We start from the raw sequence: 17,316 nt of genomic DNA, 5'->3' as shown, positions 1-17,316 counted from the left end.
AGGTATTTGGTCTATTAAAATATAATCAGTTTCATTTTTGTTATTTCAGATTTGCTGTGTTTGTTAAAGAATATATTCATGATATACAGGTATGAGGTTTCTCTATAATTCAAGGAGTTCTTAACTTGGGGAACCCTCCCCCCTTGAGGGCCTGAGGATAGACTGCAGGAGGTTCATGAACTTGGGATGGGAGGGGAGGAAATGATATCTTTAACCTCCAACTAAAATTTAACATTTTCTTCATTATGAATTTTGGCACAGTAGTATAAATCTTTACAGGGTTACCAAAAGGGTTCATGATATGACACAAAAAAGGTTTAGAACTCCCGGTGTGGTATAGAATCCTTTCCATTTGTTACTCCTGAAGGTTTTCCAACATACTTTTCGTCAACCTTTTCTAGGTCTACCTTTTCTTTTAAATAAATTCTTCTTGGTTTCCTTTGTTTTTACATCATAAAAATTTCTCCTAAATCCTTTCCCAAAGAGCAATCCCATATAACAAACAATATTTTTAAAGAAGAGAAAAAAGTCAGTAAAATTGATCAATATATGAAAAGAAATCTGAAAATATATGAAACATCTCTGAACCTCCCACCTCTGCCAAGCAATGGAATGAGGGCATCTTCTCTTATCTCTACTTTACAAGACATTATGTCCAGCTTTTCAATGAAGTCTCTGAGTCTATATTACATTTGGAGAGAATTATCAAGTTTTTTGTATGTCTTCATACTTGTCAAGAGATGTCACATAAACTGGATTTATCCTCATGGTCTGTCCAAGGTCTTTTTCTCCCTCTTATACCATCTAGCTTAGTAACCTCTTGGTTACTAAGTTCAGTGGTGTCTGATTTTTTTGTGACCCCACGGATCAAAGTAAGTCAGGTCCTTCTATTCTCGACGAATATCCAAGTTCATGTTCATTGTTTCAATGACACAATCTATCCATCTCATCCTCTGCAGTCCCCTCTTCTTTCTGCCTCAAATCTTTTACAACATAAGGGTCTTTTCCACTGAGTCCTGTCTTCTCATTATGTGGCCAAAGTATTTAAGCGTCAGCATCTGACCTTCTAGTGAATGGCCTTAATCAATTTCTTTTAAGTACTGACTGATTTGATCTCTTTGCTGTCCAAGGGGCTCTCAAAAGTCTTCTCTCCAGCACCATAATTGAAAAGCATTGATTCTATAGTGCTCAGTTTTTCTTATAGTCCAACTCTCACAGTCATACATTGCTACAGCAAAAACTATAGCTTTGACTATATGGCCCTTCACAGGAAGGTGATAACTTTACTTTTTAATATGCTTCCCAGATTTCCTACAGCTTTCTTTCCAAGAAGTATCTTCATGGCTGCAGTCACCATCTGCAGTGACAGCTGAGCTCAAGAGTATAAAATCTGACGTCGTTTCCATTTCTTCTCCCTTTATTTGCCAGAAAGTAATGAGACCAATTGCTATGACCTTAGTTTTTTAATGTTAAACTTCAAATCAACTTTTACATTCCCCCTTTCACTTTCATCAAGAGGCTTTTTCATTCCTCTTCACTTTCTGCCATCAGAGTGGTATCATCTACATATCTGAGACTGTTGGTATTTCTCCCAGAAACCTTAATTCTGGCTTTGATTCATCTAGCCAGACATTTCGCATGATGTACTCTGTATATAAGCTAAATAAATGTGGTGATAATATATAACCCTGTCATATTCCTTTTCCAATCTTAAATAAATCAACTGTTTCACGTTCAGCTCTAAGTACTGCTTCATGGCCTGCATACAGGGTCCTTGGAAGACAAGTAAAATGATCTGGTACTCTCATCTCTCTGAGGACATGACACATTTGGTTGTGATCCACACAGACTTTGATACAGTCAATGAAGCAGAAGTAGATGTTTTTCTGGAACTTCCTTGCTTTCTGCATATCCAGTGAATATTGGCAACTTGGTCTCTAGGTCTTCTGCCTCTTCAAAAACCATCCTGCTCAGTTGATTTCAGAAAAATCTGGAAAGACTTATATGAACTGATGATGCTGAGTGAAGTGAGCAGAAGCAGAAAATTATACACAGTAAAAGCAATATTATGCAAAGATCACCTTTGATAGATTTAGCTCTTCTCAGTACTAAAATGATCTAGGACAATGCCAAAAGACTCATGATAGAAAATGCTATCCATATCCAGAGAAAGAACTATTAGTCAATGCAGATCAAAGTATACTATTTTTCTCTTTTTTCTTTCTCGCAGTTTTCCCCTTTTGTTCTGATTTTTCTTTCACGTGACTAATGTGTAAATATATTTAATATGTTGTACATGTATAATCTATACCAGCTTGCTTGCTGTCTTAGGGAGGAGGGGAAGGATACGGGAGAAAAAAATTTGGAACTCAAAATCTTATAAAAGCAAATATTGAAAATTATCTTTATATGTAATTGGAAAAAATAAAATAATATTAAGGGGAGGGAAAAAAAAGCAAAAAACAAAACACCAGTCTGCTCTTCCGATAATTCTTGGTTCACATATTGCTAAAGCCTAGCTTGCAGAATCTTTTCTTTTTCCAAATGCTTTATTAACTTCTGATTTATATCATTCATTTCCGCCAGATTATGAGTTACAAATTTTCTCCCCGTTTTTCCCCTACCCACCCCCCCCCAAAATAGCAGACCCACAGGATATATCCCCTCCTCCAATCTGCTCTCTCCCATATTTTCTCCCATACCTCTTTTGGCTTTTTCAGTGGATCTCTACGCCCCAGTGCCTGTATATCTTATTTCCCAATTACATGTAAAATAGTATTGATAATACTTTGATAAATTCCTTATGATTTCTTTTCCCTGTTTACCTTCTCATGCTTCTCTTGATTCTTGTATCTGAATGTCAAATTTTCTGTTCAACTCTGGTTTTTTCAGCAAGAATGCTTGAAAGTCCTCTATTCCACTGAATGACCATATTTTCCCCTGAAACATGACACTCAGTTTTGCGGGGTAGGTGATTCTTGGTTTTAATCCCAGCTCCTGTCTTGACCTCCGGAATACCATTCTCTAAGCCCTTCGATCCCTCAGTGTAGAAGCTGCCAGATCCTGGGTTATCCTGATTGTGTTTCCACAATATTCAAATTGTTTCTTCCTGGCTGCTTGTAATATTCTCTCCTTAATCTGGGAATTCCGGAACCTGGCTATAATATTCCTAGGAGTTTTCTTTTTGGGATCTTTTTCAGCAGGTGATCGGTGGATTCTTTCAACCTCTATTTTGCCCTCTGGTTCTAAAACATCAGGGCAGTTTTCTTTGAGAACTTCCTGGAGGATGATTTCTAGGTTCTTACTTTGATCATGGCTTTCAGGTAGTCCAATAATTTTTAAATTATCTCTCCTGGATCTATTTTCCAGGTCAGTGGTTTTTCCCATGAGATATTTCACATTGCCTTCTATTCTTTCATTTGTTTGGATCTGTTTAACAGCATCTTGATTTCTCATAAAGTCATTAGCTTCCATTTGCTCCAATCTAATTCTGAAGCAATGATTCTCCTCATTGAGCTTTTGAGATTCTTTTTCCATCTGGCAAATTCATCTTTTTAAGGCATTCTTCTCCTCATTACCTTTTTGAGCCTCTTTTGCCATTTGAGTCAGTCTGTTTTTTAAAGTGTTATTTTCTTCAGTCAGGCTGTTGACTCTCACTTCATAATTTTCTTGCATCGTTCTCATTTCTCTTCCCAATTTTTCCTCCACTTCTCTTATCTGCTTCTTAAGATCCTCTATGGCCTGTAACCAGCTCATATTTTCCTTGGAAGCTTTTGGTGCAGGAGTTCTGACTCCACTGCATTCCTCCTGTTCCATGCTTTGCTCCTTTTTGTCCCCAAAATAGGAGTGTAATGTTGGAATCTTCTGTCTGCTTTTTTTCCTTTGCCTTTACATGTCGCCCCTCAGTCACTTGACCCCTGGGCTTTTTGCCACAGTAGGACTCTGCCACCAGACAGGGGAGCTTTCGTTCCAAATGCTGGCGTTTTCTCAGCTGCTGGAGGTATTAGATGGGTACCCTCTCTGAAGTCTCCACACGCTCTGGCAAGCTGGACATACACCGCAGGACTTCCGTCCTAGACTGCAATCCAGATCCAAGCAGGTTAAAGCAAGAGCAATTACCCCTCAGACTAGTGCTTGGTCCCCCTACACTCTGCAGGCCAGGAGCTGAAGCTGCTGGCTGGCTGTGCTGGTGCCTCAGCGGCTTCTTGCCCCGGGAGCAAAAGCCAGGCATTCCCACTTACTGGTCCCTAAGTCCAGACTGCACTGACTTCTCACTTTGTCCTTCGCATCTGTGTGTTGATGAATCTGGAAATGGCCACAGCTGCTGCTGATCTGGAGTCCCTCCGGCCCCAGCTAGTCAGGCCCACCCTGGGGGCTAAAGCCTTGGCGTGGGGCTGGGCTCCACTCCCAGAGCGCTGAGCTGGCCAATTCCTGCTGGCCTGCGGGCTGTCCTCAGTGGGAGGTTAGCTTCTCTGTGTCATTTTGTGGGTTCTGCAGCTCCAAAGGTTGTTTAGAGTCTCCTTTTTACATGGATTGGGGAAGGTGGAAGCTGGAGTTGCAGGGAGGTCCTGCTTCTACCTAGCTTGCAGAATCTTAAGCATAACCTTTCTGGCATGTGAAATGAGTGCTGGTAATGTGAACATTCCTTGGCATTGCCCTCTTTAGAATTGGGACATAAATTTATCTTTTCCAATTCAGCGGCAATTTTTGAGTTTTCCAAATCTGCTGGCATACTGAATGTAGCACTCTAATAATATCTTTTAGGATTTTAAATAGCTCACCTGAAATTCCATCACCTCCACTGGCCTTATTGTTAGCAATGCTTCCTAAGGCCCATTTGACTTCATTCTCCAGGATGTCTGGCTTTAGATCACCAACCACACCATCATGGTTATCAGTGATGTTAAGGTCTTTCTTATATAGTTCTTTCGTGTATTCTTACCACCTCTTAATCTCTTCTGCTTCTGTTAAGTCCCTACCATTTCTGTCTTTTGTCATACTCAATATGCCTCTGATTTTCTTGAAGAGATTTCTTGTCTTTCCCATTCTATTATTTTCTTCTATTTTTTTTTTTGCACTGCTCCTTTAAGAAAATCTTCTTCTTTTTCCTTGCTATTCTCTGGAATTCTGCATTTCACTGGATGTATCTTTCCCTTTCTCCTTTCCTTGTTTCTTCAGCTCTCTGTCAAGTTTCATTAAAGAGCCACTTTACTTCCTTGATCTTGTTTTTCTTTGGAGTTTTCCTGTTGCTGCCCCCTGTACAATATTGTAAAACCTCTGTCCGTAGTTCTTCAGGCACTCTCTCTACTAGATCTAATCCCTCAGATCTATTTATTGCCCTCATTTTATATTCATAAGGGATCTTATCTGAGTCACACCCATACGACCTGATGGTTTTCCCACTTTCTTCAATTTAAGTCTGAATTTTGCAACAAAAAGTGATTGAGCCGCAGTCAGCTGCAGGTCTTGTTTTAACTGACTGTTATTACAACTTCTCCACCTTTGACTGAAAAGTGTATAATCGATCTGATTTCTCTATTGGCTATCTGATGACGTCTGTGTGTAGAGTTGCCTTTTGGGTTGTTGAAAAATTGTGTCTGCTGTGAGTTTATCTCGACAACTCTTTGTCTCTGCCCTGCTCAGATAATGTCATTAGCTCCCAGAATTTAACTTTTATGTCTGTACAGATAAGTCCTGTATCTACACCAACACATAATTTTGTGGGTAACACTAAGCTGATGATTTATGTGAATTTATTGAATATCCTGCAACTTTAGCAAAGTTGTTCATTGTTATAGCTAGTTTCTTTTGTTGATTCTTTAGAATTCTCTGAAAAGAGTGATAGCTTTGCTTCCTCATTGCCTCTTCTAATTCTTTCAATTTCTTTTTGACTTATTGCTATAGTTAGCATTTCTTGTATAATATTTGTTTTGGGGTGACACTATGTTGACTGAATTAATGCAGTCCCTTCTAAATAGATTCAGCTCTCTCATGTTGCAATCCTATATCACCAATGGCCTTTTGGATATCTCTAACCAGAGGCCCAGTAAGACATTTCAAACTCGACATGTTCAAAAAATTTATTATTTCTCCTCACAAAACCCTTCCCTTTTCCCATTTCTTGCAAGGGCACCACCATTTTCCCAGTTACTCAGGCTCACAACTTTGGTGTCATTCTTGACTCCTCACTTGCATAATATACCTCACACACCCAAGTTATTGTTGTCTTATTATTTCTACCTTCATATCATCATTTGTATACCTTTCCTCTCTCAACTTGCATATTCACCACCCTGTTATGGGACACCATCATTTCATGATTTTTACAAAAGCATTAAAACAGGCATGTGAAATGCACCATATTATATGAGGAAAGGGATGAAAGACTCTTCAAACTAAACTTATATTTAACTTGGTTCTTGTAATGTATAATTATTAATTAATTATAGCTAAAAATGAGTCACAAACATACTGCTGTCTCTTGGTTGTAAATAATTTTATATCAGGCAAAACAACTGTTTCACAGAGAATTTTTAAAATAATAAACAGGAAGTTAAAATAACATTCAGAAAATGACCACAGTCATAGTGTTATATCACTATGAAAAAATTCATTGCCCATAAAATATGCTACAATAATTGTTTGTTTTGTAAGCCATTTCCACATATTGACCTTGTCTCCATTTTCACCTTTAAGATTCAAATGAACTTAATTCAAAATATCTTTTATATACTGTTTTTAAAAAAAAAATCACTAAAATTTTTTGTTTGTCTTTACTTGTATGAAAAGTATTTTGTAATTGTATTAATATAGTTCCTGGGTTTGTTTTGGCAAGTAGACTCTCAAGCATTTTATATTGTCCAGAGTTATTTTAAGTGGAATTTCTCTTTCTATCCCTTCTTGATGGACTTTGTACCAACAAAATATAGAATTAATAATAATTTATGTGGGTTTATTTTATATCCTGCAACTTTATACTAAATCTGTTGATTGTTTCAACTAGTTTTTTAGCTGATTCTCTAAGTATACGATCATATCGTCTTCAAAGAGTGATGGTTTTGTTTCCTCATCGTCTATTCTAATTACTTCAATTTCTTTTTCTTGTCTTATTGCCAGAACTAGTATTTCTAACACAATACTGAATAATAGTGGTGGTAATGGACGTCCTTGCTTTACCCCTATTGACTGGGAAGGCTTCTATCTAGCTTATCCCTATTACAGATAATGCTTGTTGATGAATTAGATACTACTTATTATTTTAAGGAAAGCTCCATTTATTCCCATGCTTCCTAGTAGTTTAAAAAGGAGTACTGATTTTTTTTGTCAAAAGTTTTTCTGCATAATAACATGATTTTTGCAGACACCTAGAATTCTTTAAAATAAATTCCTATAAAACACGATGAGAAACAATCCCAAAAAGCTATATGAAATGATATAATTTAAATGTTTTTGTAATTTACTTGTAAAAATGGAATGAAGTCTTCCTGCACCAAATAGTTGCATCCAGGATTCATTAAAAGATGAATGAACTTTGAAGCATCATCATGGCAATTCTGAAGGATTCTAAAATAAATAAAATGCAGGGTATCAAATTGGTAAAATCTAGAATATCATTCCTATCTCTTTGTAAACACAATATTAACAAGGGACCTATGTAGTCCTATATAGGATACAGATAACACATATCCAGTTAAATGGTAACATAATAAATAGTAGCCCATTAAAAGATGTCACTAATTAAACTACTGCTTAAATGAAGATGTGTAATATTTAGATTGTAGCAGTATACTCAAATGCTTCCTGTTGTAATAGGTAATATTAGCCTAAGTATATCAAGTTCCTCTTCTAATGAAATAATCCACCATTCTGTGTCACCAAAAATAAGTACTTACTTTCTCCACATTGCAATAAATTTATGAACAGACACATATCCAGTTCGCTCTCCCCCAGCACCATAAAACAATGGCCCTTTCCAATAGAGCGGACATCCGCAGGCCTATAAAAAAATGTGGAGAATACAACTGAAATTTTAGGCAAACAGTTGCAAATTCATTCATTTCAATTAAATAATATGGCGACAGATTGATGGTGAGGTGACACAAACTCTATATCCCTTTTCACTTAATACCATAGGCTGCAGATTCAAAGGCTCTCCACCGCAAAAGCATCTGCAATGTATCATACACTATTCTTTGATGGGTGAAAGAAACTTTAGAGAAAGCTTGTTAAATTGTTTTTCAATTATAAATATTAAACAAGGCATAAAACAGTGAGATGTGTTCACTAAAAGTATCTGCTGGTCATGGAGGATGTGCAAATTCAAAAGGAAATAAAAAGAACTTTGCAAACCTTCAAGTGCTATTTAAAAAGAAGTTGTTACTGTTGTGGAAAAGGATGCTCTGGAGATGGGGAAGTTCTTCAGATGTTCCTATCTGTGAATGATATTTTGCTGATAGCATCAAGACCCAGAATATGAGAGCTACAGCTATTCAAGAGATTGACTAAGACTTTATCACTAAGTAATCCGTATGGGAAAAACCAAAAAGATAAAGGATGCATATTGACTAAACTATGCCATAAAAATGAATGGTAAGCCTACTGAGCTAGTGCACTGGCATCATCTATTTCAGGCAAGCACCAAACACGAGAAATAAGCTGGGACCAAAACTGAATAGAAGCAGAAGAGCAGCCTGTAGTCTGTTTAAGAAGCTAATTGATCCCAAGCTCTCCTTGCCACAAAACCCCGTATTTTTAACACCAATACTTTCCTTGTGATGCTTAAATGGCTGTAAATTCAGTAACTGAATTACATCTCTGTGTATTCATTATGGCGTGTACATGTGTGAATTCAATAACTGAATTACATGTCCTGAGAGGAACTATAGCTATTTGTTGGCTTTCGTAACAATATAAATATCTGATGCCTTTCCAAGTTCTATAGAGAACTTTCTAAAAATAAAACAAGTTAGATGGCTATTATATAGCTGTGTAAGGAAGTGCTTTGAGCACTTAACTTGAAATTAAGAGTGTCCTGGATCCACAATCTGCTTCAGATGAGATGATATATGTAATGCATTTTTAAATCTTAAAGCACTTTATAAATGCTGTTATGATTTATGTCGTTATTTTTTACTAGCTATGTGACTCAACAATTCTTAGCTTTAGTTTTCTCATCTCTAAAATGTGGATAGTAACACTTGCAACATTTACCTCAGGTAAGCAAATGAAGATCAAGTGAGATATGTAAAGTACTACATAAAAATATCAATTACTACCACCACCACTACCACTTACTGCTCCTTCAGCCACCATCACTTCTCCTCCTTCTCTGATAATTCATGTTACATGTTGTTTTTCTCAACAGAATGAAAGCTCTTTGGGAATAAGAACTGTTTTCTTTCTGTATCCCCACTATTTAGCACAATATATGGCATAAGGAAGGCAATAAATGTTTGTTGACTAAGTAATTACTAAAATGCAAGCATCATGCTAAGTGCCAAGGGCTGGAGACACAAAACCAAAATGAAAAAAAGACGACGTCAAGGAACTTACATTTACGAGACTACCGTGGTAATGGAAAGAACAAACATCCAGGTGACCTAAGGGAACTGGATGAGGTTTGGAATAACTTCTGTGGAGAAGGGCTAACAACGTGAATAAGGAGTACAATGACCGCATTGCTGCAATGAGGGACAGGTGAGATCACACAGCACACCTGTAGGGCCCCAGTCACCATGATCTCATGACTTGCCTCAGCTCTCTTCATATTACATGAAGAGAAGCAAAGGAGGCAGATGGGGGCAATGATCTAACCCTGGGGTTTGGCATGGCTTGACCAGTGATAGGACAAGGTGAGCAAGGGATCAGAGAACAGAGGATAGTGTACAACTGAACTGGTTCACCAAAAGGTCAAGACAGGAAAGGAAGGAAGGTGCAGTCAGTGTAAGGGTTTTGGCTTGGTAAAGAATTGAGGAACAGAGGGAATAGAGGTCGTGGTTAGAACAAAGAAAGAATAGATCATAGATTAAGACCAGGAAGGAACCTTAAAGGTCACCTAGTATAAACTATTATTATAGAAAAGACTCAACAGAGAAGTTAAATGACTTGACCAAGGTCAAACAGGTAAAAAGAGAATTACTATTCAAATTATATTGAAATAGAATTACTGATTCAAACTCACTTCCTTGGAATCATTCAGTGCCCTTTCCACTGTACTACACTGCCACAGGCTTGCACTGATATCTATTTAAATGCATCTTAGGAGAATAGTCCCTACAGATGTGGACTGGGGGGATTCCAAGGTAACGAAATGGCATTTACCTAGGCTTCATATGATTCCTCAATCAGTTCAGACACTTCAGATTATGATACCTTATGTAGGAGCATTCTAGAATGCCCATAAACGTCCTAGGATGTAGGATTATTTATTCTTTCAGAATATTATATCAAAAAGAAAAAAAGTTGGCCTCAATTTTCTCCTTCACATATGCTTATACATAAAATTATTTTTAAATATTAAACCCATGTGTTGATCTACTGCACATATCAAATTTTTACTTTTTTCACCAACTTCACCTTCTTTGTAAACCATTAAGATATGAGTTCTGTACTGCATTGGAATGACTTTCAGGTGTTAGTATTTCTTTTTCCCTGTATTTATTTCAGATATGTACTCTTACTCAGAGTCCAGTACCCACTAGATCTGTCACAACTTGTTATTAGGGATATATTATTCCTAAAAGAAAAACTTAAGCTTACTAAACAAAAAGTGATGATTAACATTAGGAAAAAATTCCTAAATAACTTATATTTTAAGAAAAACTTTTTCTTTCCTTCTCTCCAAGAAGAAAATATTTTTAAAAATCTAGTCATATGAAAATTACTTAAAACTATCATTTTCCTATGGTCATGCCATACATAATATATAATACTCTTATATTTTTAATAGATCTTTCCTGAAGCTACCTTTTAGTTTTGGACTGAAGACAAATATTTTTTCACACTGATCTAGTGCACTTCCATGTTTACCTTTGCATTACACATAACAAGTCCTCAACAAATGTTTCTAGAATGCATGAAAGTTCATATTTACAGGAATTTTTTAAAACTGGAAATTGTTTAGAATTAGAAACCTAACTTTAATCAATTAGTCAATCAATCAACATACACAGCATTAAATATCAGCAGAGGAAAAATAACCAATGGTGAATTGTAATAAGTGTTTTACATAGTTATACAATCTTACCTTTGCAACTTTACCCATATCTTCTAAAGTGGCTCTCTCATTTGGAAACTGAGAAAAAGTCTTCTCTATCTTGGTAATGACAGCATCAATATTCACTTTTTCTTTTGGACATCCTCTAGGAAAATAAAATGTTGGAATGCTTTGGCTCACTGCTGATGGCAGAGGCTCCTCCTTCTTTGTTTGAACCTAAGGAGCAAAACATTCAACATGCTGACAATGTCCCACACTGAGCACTGGACGAATCTTTCATAGCACAATATAATACAATAAAGCTGTCAATGAATCTATCAAACCATTTGAAAGTCCTGACTTCATCCTCTTATCTTTGACAATAAAATTTCTGTTAAACCTAATACATTAATTTCTAAGTATTCTTCAGAGAAATTTTCAATTTATCCATTCAAATCAACCCTGCTTATTTTGACAGGTAATAGAAGCATACATATTATTCAACTTAATGCCAAATATTAATTCAACAACTATAATATGGTAGCACTATGCTACATGCTGTGGGTATAAAAACTAAGGACAACACAGTCTCCATAGTCAAGACACAGCATTAACTAATGACAATGCATGTGCCTATGTGATTACGTGCTAACGTAAGTGATAATGGACAATAAATGCTAAAGGATCTCAAAATAAAGAAAGATCAATGTGGGCTGAACTATTCCAGAGCTCTCTCCCAAATTCTTCTTTCCTTTAATCATTCCATATCCCCATACCCAATTCTCAACAGATGGCCTTGCCTTCCATTTTATGAGGAGTGAAGAACCTACTTGAGCACTCTCATCTCCATCCCTTAAAATATTCCTATAAAATGTCCAGGGTTGTTTTAAGGATCAAATGAGATATTTGTAAAGTGCTTATTAGCACAGTGCCTGACGCATGGGAGGCACTTATGAAATGCTTATTCCCTGACCACCTAAACTGTCATATCCAAAGGCCTGCTACCCATGAACCTACCTACCACTGAGCATTGTTTAACCCATTTCTATGTGAGGTAAATGCCTTACATATAAGTCCATGATTCTACCCATTCTCGTCTCTTCCAGTAACTGTCACCTCTTTCTTTTGCATCTTCAGTATCTCCCTTTCCAACCACTGATTTCCTGTTCTCAAACCCTTTACCTTTAAAAAAAAAAAAAAGGAAAAAATTTCCCCCTTACCCTCTCTATTACCCTCAAGCTACCATCTTTTCCCTTTCTCTTTCAAAGGATCATAGATTCTGAGCAGGAAGAAACCTTAGAAATCTTACAGATTAAGAAAACTGAAGTATGGAGAAGTTCAGTGCAAGTTCCCATCAGGAGCTAGTGGCAGATCAGGGGTTCCAATCGAGGGCCTCTGATCACAAATCCCGCGTTGTATCCACAGCACCGCCATGTCTCTCTGGTCTTCTTTTCCAGGGTAGGACAAATTCTCTGCTTCTATGTCTCTGCCACCCACTTCATTCCTCACTTCTATGCCCACCGGGGTCGCCCAGTTTTTCCTAAGTCACAATGGCAGTTAGGTGGAATGGGTACTGTAGTAGTCCTGGAATCAGCTTCAGATACTTTCTAACTATGGGACCCTGGGCAAGTAACTTAGTCTTTGCTGATCTCAGTTTTCTCAATTATCAAATGAGGATAATAACAGTATTCTCCTCCCAGGATCGTTGTAAGGATCAGATGAGACATTTTTTACGTGCTCAGCACAGCACCTACCTGGCATACAGTATTCTGTTTAGTCACATTCAGTCGTGTCTGACTCTGTGTCCCTTTTGGGGCCTTTTTTTGGTTTGCCCTTCCTTCTCCAGCTCATTTTACAGATGAGAAAACTGAGGCAAACAGAATGAAGTGACTTGCCTAGGGACCCAAAGCCAGTAAGTGTCTGAGGTCAGATACTAACTCCCGTCCCAGCACTCTATCCATTGTGCCATCTAGCTACCCCCAGCACATAGTGGATACTTAATAAATGCTTATTTCCTTTCCCCCTCTTCCACTAAAGACCAAATTGTCAAAACTGAAGGCCTCTTCTCAGTCTTCATTTTCTTTATTCCCATAAGCATTTCCTTTAAGCTCCCTTGTTTCTGTTATGTTACACTATGTTTTAATATCTCTGAGATAATTTACTATCTAGTTCCACTTCTTCCTTCTACTCCAAAAATGTAGGTGCAGCTTAAGTTTTGATGCTCAGTCTTTTTGCCCTCCACTCTCTCTTCCGTAGATATTGTCACTTCAATGGCTTCAAGGATCGCTATGAAAATGTGTCCCTAATTCCACATCTGTGGCCTAGATCCCTCTCCTTAATTTAATCCCTCACTCTGTCCTCTGGATAAGTCCACACTGATATCCTACCCATCACTTCAAAATACAACACGCCTAAAGCCAACAACATTTCTTCTACTACCCAAGACATCGTTCTTTTTAGTTTGAGGCCTACACTAGAGTCACCACTTTACTATAGGTCTCAGTTAGTGGCATTCCTGACTCTGATCTTTTTCCTCCCAGACCAATCCCTCATATCTACCCCTGCCGGGCTAATCCTTCTTATGCACAGATCTGGTCATAGGATGGTGGCTTCAGAGCTTGAAAGGACAAAGTTCAGGAGCAATCTTATTGAGTCCAATGGCTTTGTTTTACAGATGAAAAAAGAGGACTCCAGGGAGGCGAAGTGACTCACTTGAGGTCACACTGGTGGTGGCAGATGTAGAATTTGAACCCAGTTCCTCTGACTCCAGAGAGAATGTTCTTCTCACTTTGTCAGCAGCTCACTAGAGCTTACTGAGTAAAAGCTGTGCTTCTTTGCCTGGCATTGCCTTCCATAATCCAGTAATTCCCTTCCTATCATTCCCTACCACGTGCCCTATACTGCAGACAAACTTGAACGCCATCAGGCTTTGGAATACGATGTCATTTCTCCACTTTGTGAGACTGCGCATGGTATTCTCTGTGCTTGAAATGTCCTCTCCTTCCCTCTCTATGCTAAATTGATAGCCAAAGATAAAATAAAATACTATCTCCTCTGTGAAGTCTGCCCCAATTCATTTTTTTTCCTTAACAACTTCACAGACCACTTTGTTTTACACTTTTATAGTGTACTTATCCTATGATAGTTAGGAGCGTCTTATTCTGTGCCCTTCTCTCCCCCTGACTATACACACATGAAAACAGGAATTGTGTCATATATAGACTGTATTTCCCCCCATCAACAAGTGCTTATCACGTGCCGAGCCTCGCGCTAGGTATGAGTGATTCTAGTACGAAGAATGAAACAATGCCTCCTCACAAGGAACTTACATTCTAATGAAGAAGATAACGAGAACCCAGCACCTAGAACTGTGTTTCTTACCCAGGAGGCGCTTCATGAGTGCCTTTGGAATTGAACTGAATCTAACTCCTGTTTTTCAACCCTCACACTCTACTAGTTACCAAATTCTTTCCATTTCCTTTTTTGTATGATTTCTTACAGTTTTCTGCAGCCATTATTCAAACCATGCCACCATCAGCCCGGTTCAAGTTCTCTTTAGCTTATGGCTAAATATTATAGTAGTCTCCCAAATGATCTCCCTGACCCAAGTCTTCAACAAGATCAGAATCCCAATTGCCTCTAACCAATACTACACCTGGATATCAGATAAAATTTTTGAAAATGTCACTTCACACATGTTGAGGCCCCCCTCAAAAATCTCCAGTAGTTCTCTATAGCCTGAAAGATGGAAAAGTCCAAGCTCCTTGTTAGCCTGCCATTTAGCACCAATCTGCAATGAGGTACTTTCATCTCCTATTATTCTTCTACTGAATCTTCAACTCTGCTCAAATTGGTCTATTCATTATTTCCCAAACATACTTCTAACTCCTCTAATACTCTGCCTGTTGCCTGAAACGCACTGTTTTCACTTAAGTGAGCCTTATTCTTTCTCCCTCTTAATTATCCCAGCTGTCAGTGAGTCATACTTTCCCTCTAAATTCCCAAAGCAATTACAGTCTTGTATTACTCTTCATTCTGTGGGTGTACATCTTGGCCTCACAGTTAGATTGGAAGTGCTTCAAACACAAGAGCTATGTCTTATTTCTGCCAGCACTCAGTATTCAAGAAAAGCTTGTTGATGATGATGATGGTAAAACGATTATTACAGAGGAGAAAGACAATGGAAGGTGTTAGCCTGGCTAAAACAGAAAGTCTGCAGGAAAGTACCTTGATATTGGGAAAGACTGAAAGCAAAAGGAAAAGAGGACGGCAAAGGATGAGATGGATAGATAGCACCATGGAAACAACTAACATGAACGTGGACAGACTTCAAGAGACAGTGAAGAACTGAAGAGCCTGGCATGCTCGATGGCTCATGGAGACACAACAACAGGAAAGGGCTTCCTGTTGGCTCTAGAATCAAATACACGCTCCTCACTTAATTGTTAAAGCCCTTGACAACTTGGCCCCAACCGATTTTTTCCCATATTTGTCCCACACTCTGCAATCCAGTCCAACTAGCCTTTCTCCTCCTCACACATAACCCCACATCTATCATCTCTACGTCTCCTATCTAGAATGCCTCCCTCCCAACCTTCACCTCACAGAATCCTTCCTTTTCTTCAAGATACAGCTCAAATGCCACCTTCCAAATGAAGCCTAACCTCAATTGCTAGTATCTTCCCTCTCAAACTTTGTGGTTCCTCAGTCACATTCGAATCCTTTGTGATCTTATTTAGGATTTTCTTGGCAAAGATACTGGAGTGGTTTGCTGTTTCCTTCTCCAACCCAGTTTACAGATGAGGCAAACAGGATTAAGTGACTTGCCCATAATCACCTAATTATTAAGTGTCTGAGGCCGGATTTGAACTCACAAAGATTTCTGACTTCAGGCCTGGCATTCTACTGTGCCACCTAGCTGATCCCTCTCAAACGACCTTGTATTTAAGTACTTCATTTTTTTTTTTTTACTAATTCTCTCTATCCTTATTACATACATACATACATACATCTATATGTAGATAGATATCTCTGTTGTCTCCCCAACCAGTACTCTACATTGTTCCAATCATTTGTTTCTCCAGCTGCTAGCAGTGTCTGACACGCAGAAGGCATAATGGATACTAACTGATTAGCCAATGACTAGTTGAAGGATGGACACCGGGGCCCTGAGCGTACTAACTTGCCCTCGTTGTTGGGGTATTAGATCTGGTTCATGTTTAGTAGTTTCAAAGCTTCTAGTTTAATGAAGAGCCTGTTAGGTTAATTAATCATTTAATGATTAATTGGGTATCCAAATTTAGGCATTTGTAACTCTTTTCAAAAACGTTTTTAGGTCTTTTTAGTACCTGCAGATAAGCAGTGTTTTGGACCATGAGAGCTGAAGCTGAAACTACTCCCTAGAAAATCTTCTGCTGAGTGAGTTGCTGTACCGTCTCGAGCTCCTCTAATTTGTTATGAATGATATTATATGATGATGAGATACTCCGTTACATACAACACATATAACTTTTTGAGCAGCTTCTTTTCCTTTACTATCTGTAGACTTCTTTCCTGGACTAGTTAACTTGTGGGAAAAATCTGCACAAGATCAGTGAGTAACGGGAGGCCTGCTGTAGCTCGGCCTATGAGAGGCTGACCTCCCAGGTAAATGTCTAGGCCTTCGTCTTCCTATGGATTTGGGTGTATCAAGTCAGCAGCCTAGAAAACTGTCAGTTCTTCAAGTCCTCTAAAGTCCACTAAAGAACTCTGGAATATTCTATCAGATTTTGGGGAGACATCCTATCAAGGAGAGACTCTAGAAATAAGAAGCAGCAAAACCACAAAGCAGAAGAAATGATGTTTTTTGTAGAAGCAGTAGCTCTCCAACTGCATTACTACCTCTACCTTCTATAAATCCACATAGCCTCGCTGCCAAGATATTCCATTTCTTCCTTCTTAAACTGTCATTTTTCCAATTTGGAAAATAGCTTCTATTGGTGTGGTAACCACAGGATGAGTCAGAACAATTCAGTGTTCCGAACAGGACCCCAGGAGTTGATGAATATTGTTACCACCTCCTGGGGTAGCTAGATGGTGCCGTGAGAGCCAGGTCAGGAGTCAGGAAAATCCATCTTCTTGAG

General features: G+C 38.2%; 1 protein-coding gene across 3 annotated transcripts in view; it reads right to left on the bottom strand.

Annotated features, from left to right (window-relative positions):
* The window catches only part of PPP2R3B (protein phosphatase 2 regulatory subunit B''beta), a 105,937-nt gene that overhangs the window by 51,731 nt on the left and 36,890 nt on the right, over positions 1-17,316 (bottom strand). For all 3 annotated transcript variants that reach the window (XM_069072909.1, XM_069072908.1, XM_069072910.1), the window contains exons 2-4: positions 11,246-11,431; positions 7,893-7,996; positions 7,461-7,563 (exon numbers count right to left, since the gene is read on the bottom strand). In XM_069072909.1, coding sequence (XP_068929010.1) covers positions 7,461-7,563; positions 7,893-7,996; positions 11,246-11,431 — 393 coding nt within the window. The remainder of the gene's footprint in view (positions 1-7,460; positions 7,564-7,892; positions 7,997-11,245; positions 11,432-17,316) is intronic.

The sequence above is a fragment of the Petaurus breviceps genome, unplaced genomic scaffold (genome assembly GCF_028583685.1).
Source record: "Petaurus breviceps papuanus isolate PSGF00001 unplaced genomic scaffold, PetGlider_PUasm1.0 90849, whole genome shotgun sequence".
Taxonomy (NCBI): domain Eukaryota; kingdom Metazoa; phylum Chordata; class Mammalia; order Diprotodontia; family Petauridae; genus Petaurus; species Petaurus breviceps.
Note: the sequence above shows the minus strand (reverse complement) of the source record. Positions and strands in the feature narration are given on the sequence as shown.